This window comes from Candoia aspera, chromosome 2 (genome assembly GCF_035149785.1).
Source record: "Candoia aspera isolate rCanAsp1 chromosome 2, rCanAsp1.hap2, whole genome shotgun sequence".
Classification (NCBI taxonomy): domain Eukaryota; kingdom Metazoa; phylum Chordata; class Lepidosauria; order Squamata; family Boidae; genus Candoia; species Candoia aspera.
The window spans coordinates 44,826,444-44,846,652 of record NC_086154.1 but is presented as its reverse complement, the minus strand read 5'-3'; the positions used below and the strand labels follow the sequence as shown (position 1 = coordinate 44,846,652).

Genomic DNA, 20,209 nt, shown 5'->3' with positions numbered 1-20,209 from the left:
TTAAACTGAAGGAAATCAAATTATCTAGCAATTGCATGACTATTAAGTAAGCTTTTTAAAAAAAATCTGAGACTTCTTTCTGAAAAGAACACCCATTTCTATTCCCCAAAGTAGCTAACCACTTCATAAACCATCACAAAAACCATTCACTTTTCTTTATGCTAATGCTGGTTAGAGTTACATGGATTATTTGGTATATCATTTATTGATTTTATTTTTATTTTATTTAAGCTACTTACATAACTACCTGTGATGCTACAGCATGCATCACCATGCAGGGAACTGAACGTGAAGTAAAACATATAAAGCAATAAAAAACAAAAACATGTAAAATAGTGGTGATGAGTAGTAGATAATAACAATGGGACATGAGATGACTAATGATACTACGACAAGTTGGATAAACATCTTTTCAGAATGTATCTATCTCCCATAGGAGAGAGTTTCTTTCTGATATCCTTTAACTGAGAATAGAAGCAGCTCCACTGTGGATTGCCTAGCATGCTTAGTGAAAAGTTTGTGGCACAGTAAGGGCCCTTTAGATACTCTAACACAGTGTTTCTCACCCTCTGCAAGTTTAAGATGCGTGGACTTCAACTCCCAGAATTCCATGCATCTTAAACTTGCAGAGGTTGAGAAATGCTGCCCTAACAGAACCTTTCCAGATAAGATACAGTGACACTACTCTTTCATCAATATGTCTCTAGTACCCCCCAAACCAATCCACAATACTTTGACTAAGTCCAGCAGAAATCACCATGGTACATCATACTGTATTTGTTTTTTGACTCTGCATTGAAGAAGCTACTTACTCAGACCTCTTCTGCAGCATGCCCCAAATCCCTGCAATCTTCAGCACTCCCAATTTCTTCTGCCCAGCTGGCCTTGCCTAATCAATGCCTGAGCATTGCCTCACACTCTCTCCAGTTCCCATGTTCCCATCACCTATCCAAGAAGCAGTGAAGACCTCACTAAATGATGCTCCCCTCACACAATACAATGTGGTGTCATTTCAGGCAGCTATTGGTCGATTCCCTGCTGATCTCCCCCACCACCCATAGCATCATTTACCAGCTGAGTTTGTTGCACAGCTTTCCTTAGCATAATGTGTGAAACAAACCCATGACTGATACTCTGATGGAAAAAATACTTGTGCTGTATTTTATGAAGTGGCAATGAGAATTCTTATATAACATGGCCTTGAAAAGAGATGAGAGAGTGGAATTAAGGAAAACAGAATGCAAGCACTGGAGGTGGAATCTAGCCAGGTTGTTACTGCTCACATTCTAGCCTTAACTTACAATATCTCTTATAGTAATAATTAATTAGCAGCTCTTGGTAAGGGTTTTGGTACATGAACCATCTATGTAATGATACAAGTATCCCCTTAGGAATGGTAAAATTTGGTACTTTGAAGCTTTACCTAGGAACAGTACTTGGGCTGTGATTGTATGAAAAAAAAAAGGAATTCTTTAAAAATGTTATTGTGTGTTTACATCTAGGTAACAGAACAAACCCTGAGCACACCAGTAGCAGCCAGGCAGAGGACTGCTTGGTGTTAAGCTTCTTAGGTGTTGTCTTTCCATGGTGCTTAATTTCACAGAGGGGTATCTGAACATGAGATTAAAAGATGTAAATTTGATGTCAATCTGTCCTTAAGACACAGTTGCTAATGTCATAGCATTGATTAGATGATCCTTGTAAAAAGTAGCCTACTGCTTCTTCTCAGAAACTGATTTTAAGGTCTATGGGTATGCATTTAATATGCAGAAAGATGGGAGCTGGGCCACATATGAATTCCTGCAGCCCTTTAGTTCTCTCTTGGTATTTTCCTGAATGTGTAAAGACTCAAAGGGACCCAGAGGAGGAGAAATACACACTGGTGCACACTCTGACCTGCATGGACCCATGAAAATCTTTCCTGATTTTTTAAAGTCCAAGATGAGGCACAGAGCAAACATAAGCATAACTCCTGACAGCTGAACCTGTTAGAGTCAGGCCATGAGGGGGCAATTTTCTGCTGCTCCCCTCCCCATTTGTCATTCATATATAAGGATACAAATGAATGCTTCCTTTGAAATGAAACTGATTAGACTAGAAACTGCCTAAGGAAATCTACTCAGTTTCAACACCCCATTGATAGGTTAGATAGGCCCAGGAATCACTTGGCCTAGAAAAGGAAGTAAAGAGGCCTGTCTCATTAAGTTTCCATTATACTTACAGAATTACCAAGCTGTTGTTTAAATCAGGGTTAGTGCTACCATTGTGGTGGAACTGTTGCACTGTTCCAGAGAAATAAATTTTTACATGCAGCCTCTGCTTCTCTTGGCTTTCATATTTTTAGTCCAGCAGAGTCTTGATTCATTGCAAAAGACAACATCATTCTAATATGAAGGGAAACTGTCCCATTTTCATATCCCTGTAACATTTAGGTCTAACACAATGGAAATACCCACAAACAGACATGTCCAATATATGGCAGCATCCTACAACATCCAAGGAAATATTTTAATTTTCCTGTCAATGAATTCAGTACACACCTAAGTTACCCAGACAGTCTGCCCTCACATGTGGTTTTTGGAAGTCAAGCCATGATGACACATCTCTCCTTTCAACTGATGGCTCAGCAAAAGGCAAAGTAACCCATTTGGTTGCAAAAGCTTATACCTTACAGATGAGAAGACCTTCAGACTGGGAGTAGGGGGAAGGAACAGGGTTTTGACAGGCAGCAAGGATGTACTTTCCCACATCCTATTTGTTTATAACAGTCTCTCACACTGCACAAGCCAGAATACTTAGTTCATCTCTTCCTCAATGTCCCATTTTTATCTTGCATGAGAATTTCAGTGGGAGATATTATGAGAAAGGAGGTAAACCTGAGTCTTTTCCATCTTCACCTAGTAGTATTTCTAAGACATCACTTTGAAGTGTCCCATATTCACTGACAGCACCACGAAACAGGCACATTTGACAGCTATATGCATTTTTATGCTTCCAATTTATTTTTTTTTGTAATTATTGTCTTATTTCTAATTTGTATAACCCCTTTAGCCCCACTTCTAGATTATTGCAAACCACTTCTTAAACATTATTGATTAAAATAGAATATTAGTTGAAGCCTTGTGTTAACACACACAGAAACATTTATGTTAAATAACCTAATTGTTTTTCATCCAAACTATCCCAGAACAATGGGAAGGTACTCATATATCTGGTGAGCTGGAAGTCATGAATTGATTACTGTAATAATATCACATAGGTTATGTGCTTACAAAAGCCCAGTTAAAGTTTCCCATTTAGAACCACTTCTCATTCACTGTAAGATGATAAGCAGCAGGTTTCTAATAAATTTTTAAACAGAAATCAGCATTCAATCTATTGAATAATTCAATAAGTTGCATTAATTAAGAAACTGAAATGCCACTGAGTTAACTCAGATAAAATGTTTCTCCTATTCCAAATCATGGTTTGAAAGATTATGAACAAGTCTAAGGTGGGCACAGCCCTCCTTTCTCCCTCATCTGATCAGTTTCATGAATAATTTCTTATCTAATCTATGCTGGCTGTCACAGTTGAACAAATTACAGAATGTTGATTTCTCAAAACACCAATATATCCTTTCTCCTCCCCATGGATTTCTAAATGAAAACTAAGCCCATTAAGAAAATATTTGCTCCAGCTGGATGACAGCTCCCTTGGCTAGTTCAGACCATAGAACACTTTTTCTTTCATTAGAGAGTCTGTAATCAAGTTGGTTGTTTAATGGTGATTTCTGCATCTACAGGCTGTCCAGCAATTTTTGCATAAGATACTTTCAACTGAGACAGACAGGTTCACACAGCTACACTATGCTTTAACTATGGTGAGTTCAGTATGCTCTAGTGTTCTGGTTTTAAAACAGTGCCTAGGTTCATTAAAGAAGTCAGCCCAAACAAATCACTTTATGTTTTGTTCACTTTATGCATCTGGTCACTTATCTTGGACATCAACTTCCCTTGACTCCTTAGCCTAGCCTATGGCAAGTGACTGTAAGAATGTTAGTCTAAACAACTGGAGGCCACCAGGTTGCTTGCTCCAACTTTAGTGGGATGTGTAAACCTAAACAGCAGTAAGGAGGGTGTGATGCAACTTCTAAATCTGCAGTGTCCTACAGTTTTATACTTTTTTATTAACTATATCTAAAGCCAACAGAGGAATATAGTAAATGCAGCTACTTATATTTCTAACAAGGAAGCAAATAGGAGAGTTCATCAAAGGAAAAAACAGGCACAGAAGATTTAGGTGTCAAACATGCATAATTACAATATATTAAAAACTTTTTAGAAATAATGATGGTTGTAGGTTTCTGCATGGTCTTACTCCCTAACCCCCTAACTTCCCCAGTGTGGTTCCTAAATATGAATACATGAACAAAGAGGTTTATGGACATACAAGGCAGTTTGTATTGCTAACAAAGCGTTTATACCAGCAGGGATTCAATTCTCTCAGACTGAAATCTGTACAGACATAATGCTTTCACTTAACAGCTATCACTTTTTAGTGCTAGACTAGAACAAGGCTGGACAGGTAGCAACCAAGATGAAATGAAAGCAAAGAAGGCAGAAGGGAGGACAGCAAGCAGAAGGTCACCTTCTCATATTGTCTGGCCTGAAAATCAGGTCAAGATTGTGTAGGATAATCTCATAAGCTTTAAAGTAACCTTGCATATGCTCACTCAATGGGCGTCTCAAAAGTACCTTCTTAATATTATACATCACATTTACCACATGACAGTAAACTAACATTCTGACTTTTAAGCACCAATATGAATGAATTGTACATGTTTAAAAATGCAGCCCTTTTACTCCAACTTTGTTCTTCCCTTTGTGCAAACTGGTAAAATAACCAAACAAAGATAGTTTAGCCTGAACACATAACCAAATTCATGCATATAAATAAGCTAGGATCATATTGCAGGTTTAGCCCTTGTTTGAGAGCTGAAGCTGGTGAAGTAAGAACAGCAGTTTCTAGTCAATGGAGGACCAGTACATAAGCAACCCAAGGTCAAGTATCCTTTAACATGAAAGGTGGGAGAAATAAATACATTGGTGCATAGATATATAAAGGCTCTTACTGCTTTGCACTGCAGCAGGCAACCAACTGTTGTGTTAGAGCCTCATTCTTGTTACAATAAAAGTCCTAAACTTGCCAAGTCATGTCTGGAAATCTTCTGCCAAGTATAGCCAAGAGCTGAATTATTATTAAGTATCTGGAGATTTGTAATTATTGCTTAACCCAGGTGGAAATCCTGGCAACTAACGCTTAATGGTGGCTAAGAAACTGTGGCTTATCATCCCATGTTTGAACTTCAGTCCAAACTCTTTCACCTAGCCTTTTTTACCTGCTTTTGTAAAGGGAAGGATAAGTGGGAGGAAATGGGGAAGGTACACCAGCACAGTATTGTTCACCTTTTCCTTTATTAAACTAAAATTCATAGCTTATTGTTTCCTATATTCTTGCAACAGAGATTACAAATTATATTGAGAAACAGCAGGGGTATCTGGAGGAGGATCAGAAAAGGTAAGATGGTGGCTGCAACCATAGGATTGAAACTCTGCTCCCCTTTTTTTTAAAGATTTTTTTTATCCCTCCTTTATTATTTTTATAAATAACTTAAAGTAGCAAACATATCTAATACTCCTTCCTCCTCCTATATTCCCCACAACAACAACCCTGTGAGGTGAGTTTGGCTGAGAGAGAGTGACTGGCCCAGTCACCCAGCCGGCTTTCATGGATGTAAAAAGGGGTGGGGTTTCAATCATGTGGTCATTGTGACCACCATGTTGACTTTCTTCTTCTACTCCCTCTATTCCTGGAGAACTAGGAGGTGATTTCTGTGAAAAAGGAAACATTGGAAAAGGTGAAATAAGTTTTTAAAACATTTCTACTAAATTATGAAGCAGCAATACATTCCAAGGAAAAAAGATGTATGGTAATTTTTTTAAAAAAATTGTTAGTACATTAGAATGCCAGAAATCGAAAAGCTACCTCAGAGGTATCCTATGCTACTTACCAGCCTTCCAGGATGTAAGACTGACTGGAGGATTTCAGTCAAGAATCTTTTTGAAAGAAAAGGATCCCATTCTTAGAAACCCAAGAGAGATGCATACTGCTACTACTGAATATTTTTCATAAGTTCATTAAAACCAAAAGGGAAAATCAGGCAGAACAAAGCAGATATTATCTCCTTCAAACTACCACCATCTTTGGAGCATAAAGCTATACATAAAGAAATATAATCAGACTCCAGTTACTCTGGAGTCTGTTTATAAGGAAATATGTATTTAAATAATATAGAAGAATATTAGATTATACAAATGTATAAGATTCATGTGAATGAAAAGGAAGAATACTTCTCATCATTTCTTATTTAATATAGCTTAATTTATGCTGGTTACTTTTATTTTGTTTAATTGATTAATAGATTAAATTAACTTAACTGAAGATGTAATCTTATATTCCTTAAAGAAGTATTTAAGAGTCCATGGGATGCATAGAATTTGTCCTCCAAAACAAAGGCAGTATATAGGACTGTCATGTAAATATTGCTGGGCAAAATTTGAATACGCTACAAAAAAATTTTTTTTTTTGCACAAAAGAACATTTTAGGAGATCTTGAAGGCTGCTCACTCATTCAAGAGTTAACTTCACTGAACAAAAGAACTTTCATCTAAGTAATTACATTCAGGACTGCTCTCAACTCAAGGAAGGTGAAGTTAGAATGAATTTGCTCAATCCCTTGACTTATCATCAGAATACTTATACTTGAGAAAAGTTATAAATGCCTACTTAATTTAATTAATATAACATATACAGGCAATGATGCCTCTTCCTTCAAAAGTCAGTGATAACTAAACTGCTTCCACAGCTTTACCTTCTTTAATGCAACTCTATTGTCCTCAGTGACAGCTTTCATAATTAACATGTGGAATTTATTGTCAAAAAATATGATGGATTTAAAAAGGGATTGGACGCGGTGGCGCTGCGGGTTAAACTGCTGAGCTGTCGATCGGAAGGTCGGCGGTTCGAAACCGCGCGGCGGGGTGAGCTCCCGTTGTTAATCCCAGCTCCTGCACACCAAGCAGTTCGAAAACATGCAAATGTGAGTAGATTAATTGGTACCGCTTCGGCGGGAAGGTAACGGCGTTCCGTGAGTCATGCTGGCCACATGACCCGGAAGTGTCTATGACAACGCCGGCTCCAAGGCTTAGAAACGGAGATGAGCACCGCCCCCTAGAGTCGGACTCGACTGGACTTTATGTCAAGGGAAACCTTTACCTTTACTAAAAAGGGATTAAATAAATTCATAAAGGAGAGACCTGTCAAGGGCTATTAGTTCTGAAGATGCATCATTACCTCTGAGTTGGGAGTAGCATCCAGGGGAACAGTGGTAGAAGAAGGTTACATCTCCAGTGCCTGCTTGTGAACAGAATCATCTGGTTGGCCATTGTGAGAAACAAATGCTGGAGTAGAATGGTCCTTGGCCTGATGCAACAAGATTATTCTTATGTTCTTTCAAAACCTCCATCTAGCACTCAAATTCTTTCCAACTCAGCCATGCTAAGATTATTTACATTGCTTGGCATTTGGTGTAGAATTGCTATCTTTCATCCATCCATCCATTCATTTTCTACAAGCATGATGCTGTGGTTATATCACTATTGTCTTATTTTTACCAAAGGTTTTTATAATTTGTTTTCTGGCTAAAAAAAACATATTTTTAAAGCATTTTTATTCCAAAGAAAGGGCTGCATGAGTTAATTTACCTTTCTCCACGCACTTAACTTTGTCATATCTATTAGTATGGACTGAAGATAATGGGATAAGCTGAATTTGGCATCGAGACACATCAAGGGGTTGGGGAGGGAGAATTGCTGAAGTCTACAGGAATTCATTTTCTCTCAGTTTGTAGCCTATAGTAAACACTCAGGACCACTTGCTTGGGATTCTAAAGGTGTCTTGCTCAGCTTGTTACTCAGGAGTCTTCCTACCTGAACTGATGGTAATGGTTTTACAGTTGAAGACTCCCTAAAGTTCTGGGAGACTTCAACATGCAGGCCAAAACTGCCCTGGTTAAAATAGCTTAGAATTTCACACCACAGATCCTTCCCAACTTCTTACCAGCCTGACATGAGCATCCTTAAATGAAATGGATTTTTAGATTCATTTCCATCAGATTTTAGACCTGGTTCTGGCACTGAAACAGACTTGGTTATCATATGGGATAATCTTTTCTAAGAGAAAGATGGGGGACTGCAATTCAGTTGACCCTACTGACTTTTCAGAGGCTTTCAATACCATTATTATTACCACCATTATTTCGATACCATTATCTTTTGCATATGGTATTAGTTTACATGTTGTCCACCCCAATGATAAGGCTAAAAGCTTCCCATGTGAAACTTCCTAATTAATTTCCCTCTAATCCAACAATCCATGAATTGGAAAAGCTGTTTAAAAGATCCAACCACCACTTTTTTTTTTTTTTACAAAAATGTATAATAAAAACAGGAAGAAAATAGTCAAAAGGTGGTTACCTGATGCTGGCCCCACATACAAACTGGAATCATTGCTCTCCCCACCTTCCTCCCATAAATACTGAGGCTGAAGGACCTTGGGGTCTTCCTTTTCCTCACTGAAAAAGCCTGAACCAGGTGAGACTTGCAGGGCACCAGGACCAAAATCAGGCTCAGATAATTCTAAGTTGGTCTGTTCACTGGAATCCAGGGACTTAAAGTGGGACATTGTCATGAAGTCCACCAAAGAAGTTGAGCTCAGACCTTCAGTACCAGAGTCTTCCGACATAGCAAGGCAAATGCACAGACAACCTGTAAAAAAAGAACCACATCAATTTTAGCTTGTGTAGAAGGGAAAAACATTGTAGGGTCTCAAAAACAGCCACATATTCATAGGGCTCTAAAAAGCTTTTTAAAAATCCTTTTTATATCACTATGTTCCCAAGGTAATTGCACAGTAATGATGATGGATATGCTACCTGGGGGGAAAGTCATGCTCAAGTGCAAAAGAGACATTGCATTTATTGCTGGGAAAAATAATATATTGCTACCATAGAATCAATTTGAAAGAAGAGTTTTAAACTATGCACAAACACAGTAGACAACCCTGTGTGTGTCTACAGTGAAATGCCTGTTTGCCCTCAAAAGGTTTTAAAGAGATATTGAAATGCTACCTATAGTGTCATGAATATGTGGCTGTACACATGGATGTAACTGCATATATTCAGAAGTATCTATGACAATATTTGTATCTTTCTAATTCTCATCTAATATGGAAAATTAAACAGTATCAAATTCATAGTCACATTGCCCCTTAAAAGGGCCATATTTTATTTTTATTTATTTATTTATCAAATTTTATCACTGCCCATCTCCCCCCGCCAAAGGAGGGACTTTAGGAGGTTTACAATAAAAACAAAGTTAAAATTCAATAAAATTATAAATACAATAAATACAAATGTAAATAAATAATAAGAATAAAAATGTGACAAAATCTAGATGGCTGAAGGTTCTCTATCAGTCCGTGGGTGTAAAGGGCCATTCTAGGGTGCTAGCCATCCCCAGGAGTGGCTATTCCCCTTCCCACTCCAGGCCTGCCGGCAAAACCAGGTTTTTAGTTTTTTATGGAAGTCCAGGAGAGAGGGAGCTTGTCTCACTTCCGGAGTAAGAATGTTCCAGAGGGCAGGGGCTACTGCAGAGAAGGTGCACTTCCAAGACTCCGCCAGATGGAATTCTTTTACAGATGGGGCCCGTAACATGCCCTGTCTGCATGACCGGGTGGGGCAGGTCGATGTTATGGGGATGAGGCGGTCCCTCAGGTAACCTGGTCCCATGCCATGTAGGGCTTTAAAGGTAATAACCAACACCTTGAATTGGACCCGGAAGCAAACTGTGGGCTTAACTTCTAAGATTTACTCTTGCAAACCTAGATACTGTATTCCTAGACTAAAGTGTTCCTAGTTTGGCCAATACTTTTAGTCAACCTTAGGTCACTATATTAGTGCAACTTCTAAAATCCAGTTTCTCTTTTCAAGATCATCCTCAATTATTACACTGTCAGTTAACAGTCCACCATTCATTACTATTTCTAAATATTCTACAGACAGACTTTTCATTAATTTGGGACTGTAATTCACTGTAAAACAGCCACCCTTGAAAGCATTTTTCCTCTACTTGAAAGGCCAAGCTTCCATAGACAAAGAACGCACCTAACCCTCTTTGCTGGCTGAGTCAGATAATGGATGGTGTATACTATGCAAAACTAAGAATTACAGCCTGACTCATTCAGGCACGGCACTGTTGTCCAATATTCTAAAAGCCTGTTTTTTAAAAAATATGTTCTATTATGTTCTATTTTGCTGAATAAATTCTTCTTTTAAAAAAATTAAAACCAACAGGGGTATTGGTAACCAGAGCAGTCTTTGGATTAGATTTAGCTGTATATGGAGACAGTGTGAAAACAGAAAAAGAATCAATAAACCACTAATTCTGGAAACTTGAATATAAGAACACGCCCATTTATCTAATGCTTATCTGCAAGAGAGTTTCCACAACTGACTCAACATTATTTTTGGAAACCTTTATTGCTCCATGTTCTGCTTCTTCTCCTCCCACTCCAATCATGTATCTCATCTTAGATCAATAAAATAAAATTAGCCAGAAGGAGAGGAACTTAGACAAAGGCAAAGGCTTGAGAAAGCAGAAATGTGACAGAGGCAAGCAACCCTGAAAGAAAAATCACTGCAGAACAAAGCAGCCGACCAAGATCTCTGGGCATCCCAGGGGATAGCAAACTTCACCAAGTGTTATTTGCACATGGCTGAGTCAGTCAGGCACTCAGATAAAAACATTTCCAAATATGCTCAATTATAGAACATATCTTTGCAGGTCAGATTATATTTTGCTTCAATCCTCTTCTAGTTTGGTCTACAAGGAAGCTACAAAACTATGGGGGTGGCAGAACTGTTCTAGGATGGTTTTTATCCTCACATAGCAGCTGCCACTCTGCTATTATTAGCACTACAGCAGCATCCAGAAAACCCTGGAAGCAAGGAATAAAAACATTGGGCTAGGATTATAAACACACATGCAAGCTCATAAGCATACTGGCTATATCCAAAGCAGACTAATCCTATTCATCTGCCTGAGTAATGGAAGGACAAACTCTTACGATGGCTGGGGTCCTTGATGGCTGGGGTCCTTGATTAGGGCCGCAACTAGGGACTGTGTCACCCCGGGGCAAACATGGATTCTGCACCCATTTTGGCACTCCCCAGCACTCATTTTAGCGCCTCCCAGCGCTCATTTTGATGGCCCACCAGCACGGCGCCTGGGGCACATGCCCCAGTTGCCCCTCCCTAGTTGCGGCCCTGTCCTTGATTTTCAAATTCAGTAGCACCACTAGCCATTCTCCATTTACCCATGACCTTCAAGTAAGAATGGAACACAGTGGGCCCAAGCAGCCATAAGTAACCATACAACCCCCATATAATTGGTCTTGAGCCATGGCAGGGCCAATCCCCAGAGCTGCTTGTTTATATTGCACTAGTACTGATGCGAGAATCTAATGCTAGTCTGGAAGACATAGGTCAAGCTAGGGACACCATAGAGACATCCATGTAGTTTTCTTGGCGGTAGTTGAAAGTGGCTTGCCATTACCTTCTTCCAGAATGTTTTTTCAACTTCCAGGTCCGGCCTACAGCTCTGGGATTCTCTGGAGGTATCCTATGCAAATATTAGCCAGTATTGACTCTGCTTAGCTTCTAAATCCTCCAGGAGCTGCCACCTGCTCAAATGAAGGCACATATATTGGTTCTCTATTGCTCAGTTCTAATATATAGGTTCATAAGATGCAAACATGTATCATAATTTTCGTTATGGGGAACAAAAGCTCAAAAAATTTAAATTCTATTACTGGTAATTTCATATGCTATAAGAAAGAAGTGAGGTGCCACATACAAACATGGGACAGAGCTAAGGCAAATCCCAGATCCCTGATGCATATATTTATAGCATAAGTATAGGAAAGTCTTCCTTGACCTGAGTTTGACTCCTTTGACTTTATCCATATGATCATGTAACTTGTTTTGAGAACAGTACTGAAGTGATTTGCCATTGCCATCTTCTGAGATTAAGCATATATTTGCTCTCTGCCTTATGAATATCCAACATTTATGAATATCCAACATGTTTTCATGTATTGGTAAAAATGCAGTCTTCAAGGAATTATCAGTCTTCTCTTTCTTGTTAAATTATTACCATTTTAAATACAAACCACCAAGAGTTTTTTTTTTATTGTGGTGGGATATAAATGTAATAAACCAGCAAATAAATGTTAATCCCAATATAAATTCCTAGGAAAGCTAGCAGCAGAATTAAACTTTTACAATCTGTACCTTTATAGAATGAACCAGAATGAATAGTTGTCTTGCAATAAAAAGGAAAAACAGTGGTTCTCTATTTTCTATTCCAACCAGATTTGGTTTATGTCATATTAGATATAGCTCCATTTCCAGTGCAGCACTGAATATATTTTACTCCTAAATTAATTCTGTTGAGTCTGATAAAGCTGACTCCTTGACAAACATGCTTAGGATTGCAACTCTAGGCCAACAAGTAGTATGAGGGACATACCAATGTTCTGGCTGAAAGCTTAGAAAATTCCTGCAAGGTTTTGTTCTATTAATTATTATGTTGAGTGTGATCATCAGCATCTCTTGCTCAAAACTACTCTAGAAGCATGATTACATGAAAGAACAAATTGCAGCCTTGACCTCATGAATCTCTGTCTACATGTAAACAGATCCACTGGGACCACTTCAGACTCTCTATCTGTCATTCCTTCTCTATTCTCCATGCATGCCCCATAAAAGGTCTAAAGTTGAATTAAACCCCAAGCACTTGTGATGAACCTGGCCTGCAGGAAAACTAATCCCATTAGTGCAGGAGATCAGTTCTCAGCAGTTCATTTACCCTCATTTAATATGAACTGTCTACCTAGTTTAAACTCCTTAAGATGTATGATCCTATTTACCAAGAAAGACTACTATCTTGGTAAGATAAAATTACGCTAAAGAAAATACAAGAGGGAATAATTGGGGAAGGACTGTATACTTTCAGCACTGGTTAAGACTGATTTTTAGTCTTAATTGGAGCATGAGCCAAGTAAAATTAAACAAAACAAAATGTGAATACATGTATCCAGCTGGATTATCACAAAATGGAGCTTTGTACCTTAAAAGTGGAATCCAATAATGTCAACCTAGCCACATGGGTCAAGCACATCACAAAGGGAAACTATGGGAAAGGAGTGCATCTGTGACTTAACTGCCTTCCATCTATTTATTTTTTTATTTTTATTTATTTATTGAATTTCATCACCACCCATCTCCCTCCCCCCAAAGGAGGGACTCTGGGCGGTTTACAACAAAAACAAGGTTTAAAATGCAGTATCATTATAAATACAATAAATATAAATATAAATAGACAATAAAAATATAAAATGTGATAAAATCCAGATGGCTAGAAATCATAGCAAGGCTCTGAGAAGGAGAGAAACTTTATTAGTGCTTTAGTGATTGCGGAAACGGCTGACAAAATTCAGCAGGGAAAGTGGGAAGTGGGTGCAGGCAAGGTCAATTCTCTCTGCAAAATAAGAACTGGGGAATAGAGAGGAAATCAAAATTCCACCAATGGGGGCAAGAAGATTACAGCAGTAGGACTGTAGTATGTTGCTTACCCAGGATGGATATCAAAGAAAGAGAGGCTTGTTCCTCAGGCTAACAGCTGTGAGGGGGGAGAGCCCATTCTAAAACAGTGGCAGATGCAAGGGTATCTCCCAAGCAGTGAAACAGTAAGAGAGCAAAGGACAAAACTCACAAGGAAATACTAGTCTAGCTGTGGAGCCAAAAGGAGGTCTGTCTGAAGGAACCACCTGTCAGATGGATCAAGTCAGGAGGCTTAAGACTTAAGGCTGGAGTCATGTCGGGAGTCAGACTAACTGAGGGCAAGGGGAGAGCTAGACCAAGGAATCTACCAAATGCCTGAGGAAAAAAGAATCAACAGAAGTTGATTAAAATCTGCAAAAGGAATGCCATGAGATTTATAGTCAGAGTCCAGCAAGATATGTGAGGAGCACAGCTCCTTTGGCAAAGCCCATGTTATTATGAAGTATAAATGCTTTATGCTGAACAAGAGAGCAGTCTGAAAAGCAGGGTTTAACTTAGTAGTACCTGGGCTTACCATTGAAGAAAGCAAAAAGAAACAACACAGGGAGTTAAAAAGGGTGTATAAGCTTCCTATCTGACAAACTCACTATGGGAGACACTTTAGTCTGATGGAACATGAAAGCCTCTACCTTGATCAGGAGTAGGAAACTGTAGGCCTTCTGGATGCTTTGTACTACAGGTCTGTAGAGGGAAGGGGAATGGCCTTGAGGGACAGGCTATATCAAGACAACAGTCAGATAAAAGAGGGCAGAAGTCCAGGGCAGAAATGTAACCTGAGAAAACATCTCACACAACACCCTCCCTAGCTCTCATGAAGATAAAAGGAGGGAAGGGGGAAGCGTGTTCAGACTTGCAAGATTCTGTTATATCTTTACAATAAAAGTTGTATTGGCCTACATGACTTTGGTTTCCTAGTCTGGTCTACCTTGAAGGTCTTAGAATCCCTGACCGTATTGCTCATTAAGAGACTTGAGTAGTTTGTAAAACATAAGGCAATGTTAGAAAATAGAACACAGAAATAAGGTAGCCATAATAAATCCATCTCTCAAGTACCACCTGGCATTGCACTCCACTCTACAGCTCAGCACTTCTAGATTTACCCTCATATAGCCTGTTAGGCTACTCTTGTATGCACTGAAGCAATGCCACCATGATCTTCCCCATCCCAGTTCCTCCACATCTCCATTTTGCAGAACACTAATGAAGGCAGTAGATTTCTCAGATGCTGGAAAAATCGCCATTTTCCAGATGACCAGATGCCTAAAACAAGAAGGCTTCCTATCCCCTGAGTAGTTGTATGGAAGAGGGAATCAAAGGAGCTAAAGCTTCCCACTTCAGGACCAGCATACATAGCAGAGTAGATGTGAATAAAGGATATATCCCATCTACAGGTTATTTCAGCTATAATAGATCCAATGTGAAACTGAGATATGTTTCTTTTCTTGTTTGATTGATTGATTGATTTATATGGCCATCCATCTCAAGTACATGACTCTGGGTGGCTCACAACATTAAAAACAAATAAAAATATATACAATAGTAAAATAAAACAAATAAAATATGCAGCTGCTGGAGAATCATAAAAGCCTTAGCATAGCCAACAATTGGACTCCGTCCCACACTTGGGGCCCCAGGCTCAGGCACAGAACCAAGTCTTCAAAGCCTTACAGAAAGCCAGCAGGGTGGGGGCCAACCTAATCTCAGGAGAGATGATGTTCCAGAGAGTGGGGGCCATGGCAGAGAAGACTCTTCTTCAGGGTCTTGCCAACCGACATTCCTTGCATCCTCCTTTAAAAATTTAATATTATCTATTTTTTCCCTTATTCTTTCCTTTTACTCCTAATTTTTTCTCTTCCTCAAATACAGAACCCATTCCTTTAATATAAGGGATTTTAGAGTAGTTGCTAACCCTTCAGATAGAATCATAGAATAAGCATATTCTCAATCTAACTCTATATAGAGTACATAGCCTGCCTACATGGAATAAAAGTTCATACACCTATTTTACTCTTGTTTTCAGTCAAGAAGGTTTAGCTATCATTAACATTTAGCAATTTGCCACTGAATTTGGGGGTGTCATGTTAGAAGCCTTGGGAATGGCAAAATGGGTCTACGAAGCCACATGAAGCCCCTGAGCTGCTGATTGTCCGCGTTTGGGTTGGAGGTAACCAATACTGCTGCATACCTACAACTTGCACAAGCCATTATGACATCATGATACGTGTAATGTCATTAAACGCCCCCCCCCATACTTCCAATGATGGCTAGGACTACAAGGGATATCTTAGTGGAAGATTAAACAACAACAACAACAAACCAGGATGGAGACAAGATGAGGGAATCACATGAATGTAATGGCTTTGAAGGAATTATATCTGGATTATCAATTCATATTAATATGGTATAAAATGTTCAGGTAGAGGAATTTAAGTAACCTCAGTCTTACTCAAACAGCCAAGAAGCATATACCAGCTCAGCCTACAAAAGAGAAAAATGTCATTGCAACCAGCATAATCAGTTATCCCAAATACATTTCATACATAAGGAATTTACTTCAGGAATAATACTTCGTCTGCAGGCCAATTCCTCCCCCACAGAGGTGTACAGCACACGCAATTCCTCTAAGCTTACATAACAAAGAATCTGGATAACAAGAATGCCAGCCCAAGGGCTCCTTTTGCCCTAAAATAAAAATCTCCCATCCCTTCTCCCATGCTTTCGGAGAGTGAGATGGCAGTAAAAAGTCAGAAGAGCAGAGAAAATATCATCCCACAATTCTAGTGTTAAATAAACATATTTATATATATATCAGTGCAAAAAACACCTGCTTATAAGAACATTTGTGTTTGGGGAAGTAAACAGGGGTCAATGGTCAATTCTACCCTGCCTGTGAGCTTTACAGGAATAAAGAACTATAGAAAGTTACCCCCCTCTGAAGAACTGCATTTCTCTCCTGAGTCTTTCTGTTTAAGTGGAATTATCTAGGAAAAAAAAATCACAAAAAGGAAATAAAACATGATGAAAGATGACGAAAGGATAACATTGTTTGGTTGCCCCATGAAAAGGGGAATGGACTGAAAACACAGTTTAAAAGGTATGAATGGAAGCAGCCTTTGTGTTTTTATCAGTTTGTCTTAACTTTTTCCTGTTCAGTAGAAAGTATATTTAAAAAATCCAGTAAAGTAAAATAAAAAAAAATATTGAGAGCTCAGGGTTCTGTATAAATACAATCAGCTCAATGCTTTGCACTTTTCTAGTCTTTATGGCATTTCATGATGTTGAAACATCTAATCCAGAAGACAGGAGTACTGCGGTATGCTAGCCCACTTCTCTTCCCTCCAACTTAAAACTGAGAGACTTCACTTTGCACATCCAAGCAGAAACTATTTAAAATAGGGAGCTGGGTCAAAAATGGTCATTTACTCATAATCCTTTGTTTGCTATAAGAAAACTATAATGAACAAATGGAAGCACCTGTCAGTGTCTCCCTTTCCATACATACACTGCTGGTAGGCAAAGACAGGCAAAAACTGAGTTTACAAATCACACTAAGACACAAGGTTTTAAACAATGGTTTACCAGCTCTAATGCTGGGAAAGGTGGAATGAAAAAGAGGATGACCAACAGCAAGATGGATGGACTCAGTTACAGTGGTGACAAGTGCACCATTGGAAGACCTGAAAGACCAGATTAGGAATAGATTGTCATGGAGAAAATCTATCTATATGGTCGCTAGGAGTCGAAAATGACTTGATGGCACATAATCAATAAAATCAATCCACCAGTTAAATAACAATTGGATGGAGTCACATAATGTGGTATGTTAAAACCAAACCAAACTACTTTGTTACGGCTACCCAGGATAAGTCCTTTTTTAAGGATGTTTTAGAAGATGAAAACACTGGATCTAGGTATTCTCTCTTGCCTACAGAGCCACATTACTGGCTATTGTAGTTACTAATCCTAAAACAAGCCTTTAACTTTTGAATCCCTAAGACCATTGCCTCCACTAAGCTGGGATCAGAGAACAAAAGAATGCAGAAATCCCAGACTATGAATTGGGACTCCTAGCAAAAATGGCCTCCTTAAAAAAAAGTGCTATTGAGTACTGTTAGAGGCATAACACACACTAAGGTAATCAAACTGCTGAAAACACATCTGTAACCGTTGACCTGGACCAACCACCTGGAAGTCAACCTGGCTCTGTCCTGAACTTCTCAGAATCACCATAAGGGTTGGAAGGGAATCCAGAACTTGTGTTGAACCTTGCCTATGCTCCAGCTACATCTTTTTGTGACCTTCTTGAACTGTCTGTATTTTTCCTTTTAAATTTCCAGACTAAACTAGGCTAGTCTCTTACTAAACAATATAAGACTGATTGGGTTCTCTATTCCCATCCATAACCAGACTCCTCTTTCTCGTTTTCAGGATCTGGGGACAAAACATTTATTATAATTGAATGCTATAAGCAGCAAGGAATGATGACACAAAACTGACTCAAATCCCACCCTTACATACTAATGCTCCAATGTCACTTGCCCCACTTGCTACTCCTGTGGAGGGCTGTGGGTGTGTATCAACTCAGCCAGTTACTAGGCAACTACGGAAAAGAGAAAATGGTAGGGTTCACATATTGCATCAAACCTTAATGTGGTTTGTTTCATTTTGGCTTAGTATGTAACATAGTTTGCAAATTGTAATTTATGGTTAGTGCAATAAGCGAACCCAATCATTCTGGCTTATTTGAGAAAACACAAACTAAGGCAGTGTTTCTCAACCCTGGCAACTTTAAGACTTGTGGACTTCAACTCCCAGAGTTCTCCAGCCAGCTACTGGACTAAGGCATAGTGCGATGTGTCAACCTAGCCAATATAAGTGCAGCAAAGCAACGGGAGGAGACTTCAGCTGGATTTGATGAAGCTGCCTGGCACAAAGTCAATCACAAATTAAGGAAATGTATCTTCACAAAAAGCATAATTAACTTATGGGATCCATTGCCCTAAAACACTGAGATTACTTTTGAAAGGATTAGGCAAGATTGTGGAGGATGCTTGTCAACTTTGATTAGACATAATACCAAACAATATCTTGGTGGCGCTGCGCATCAGAAAGTATTTGCAAACGTTCCAGTAATATTCATCAGCGTCTTCAGAAAATTGTGATGACATCAAAATAGTGACATATGCACTATGGTGTAATTACACAAATGTCGCAATTTACATACTCATATAAGACAGCCTGACATATGGACATAAAAGGAGCATTTTCATGATGAGGCCATAATGTATCCCTGCGATCACTTCGTCCCTTGGACACTCATGGCCTAGCCACAGTACCCCAAGCTACTCTCTGCAGACAGAATTTTACCCTGATCAAATAAAACTGTTCTTGTGCTTTTACTGCCAGATGGATGAAAAACTGACCCAGAATTAGTGCTAAAAAACAAATGATTTGCCAACCCACTGTTGCTGTTCCTCTGCTATTATCTCTTTTCTTTTGTACAGAAAGGGAGCAGAGGCGGGAAGAGATTCATTTCAATCCCTGCTTTAGAGCCAACAAGAAGAGCACGTAGAACATTGGAGCAATAAAAGAGAAGGTCTGGCTGGGTGAAAACTGCTTGCAACCCCTTCTTTCCTACAAGCTGACATTCCACAGGAAAACCATTTTTATTACAAGGATATTAAGGACGTAGAATATCTTGGGCATTCTCTTCCCGTTAATACCTTTCACAGCACATTGCAACTTCACTGTCTCGAAACTGTGACTCAGCACAAACTTTGCACTCCATAATTTGCTACATTCCTTTCTGCAGTCAAAGCAGAAGCACTGTAAGTTATTTGCCTTGACATAAAAATGGTATGGTGTGGACAAATATATGCTTATATCATTCTTGTAACAGTGCCAATGTTCCTTTGGGAAGTGACATGCACACTCACATAGTGACAGAGTAAAATAGTGGGATTGTAGGCATCTATGGGAAACTCCTCCAGACTTCAGGTTTACAGCAAGATGGACCCATCTCAGTGACTTTCCTTGTAAACACAGAGAAGGCTCAGGAGCCACACAGAACTCTTCTGTCACCCCAGGATTATTGCAAAGCATCTGCCTTGTACATCTCTTACAGGAATTGAGTCTTGCACCCCTTTCTCTACCTCCTTCCCTTTGCTGACTGTCTCTTATTTACTAGTAGAACATTCTGAATGCAGAATTTGGGAGCCCAGCAGAGCAATCAGTTCTAATTAGGATTGCAGAAAGGCCAGCATTCTTCTGATATCATCTAAGGGGAGGGAGAGAGAGGGAGGGGGGGGGGAAGAGGGAGAGAGAGGGACTCCCCACAGAGATTTTAGCATACCCACATTCCCAGGAGCCCTGAATATTTTCTGAGCTTTTAGCCATGAGGGGAAGCAAATGCTAGTCTTAATGATC

At 39.2% G+C, this 20,209-nt stretch overlaps 1 protein-coding gene across 1 annotated transcript in view; it reads right to left on the bottom strand.

Moving 5' to 3' along the window:
- Positions 1-20,209, bottom strand: part of PODXL2 (podocalyxin like 2) — a 58,967-nt gene that overhangs the window by 30,905 nt on the left and 7,853 nt on the right. Inside the window, exon 2 of the mRNA XM_063291693.1 lies at positions 8,577-8,867. Coding sequence (XP_063147763.1) covers positions 8,577-8,867 — 291 coding nt within the window. The remainder of the gene's footprint in view (positions 1-8,576; positions 8,868-20,209) is intronic.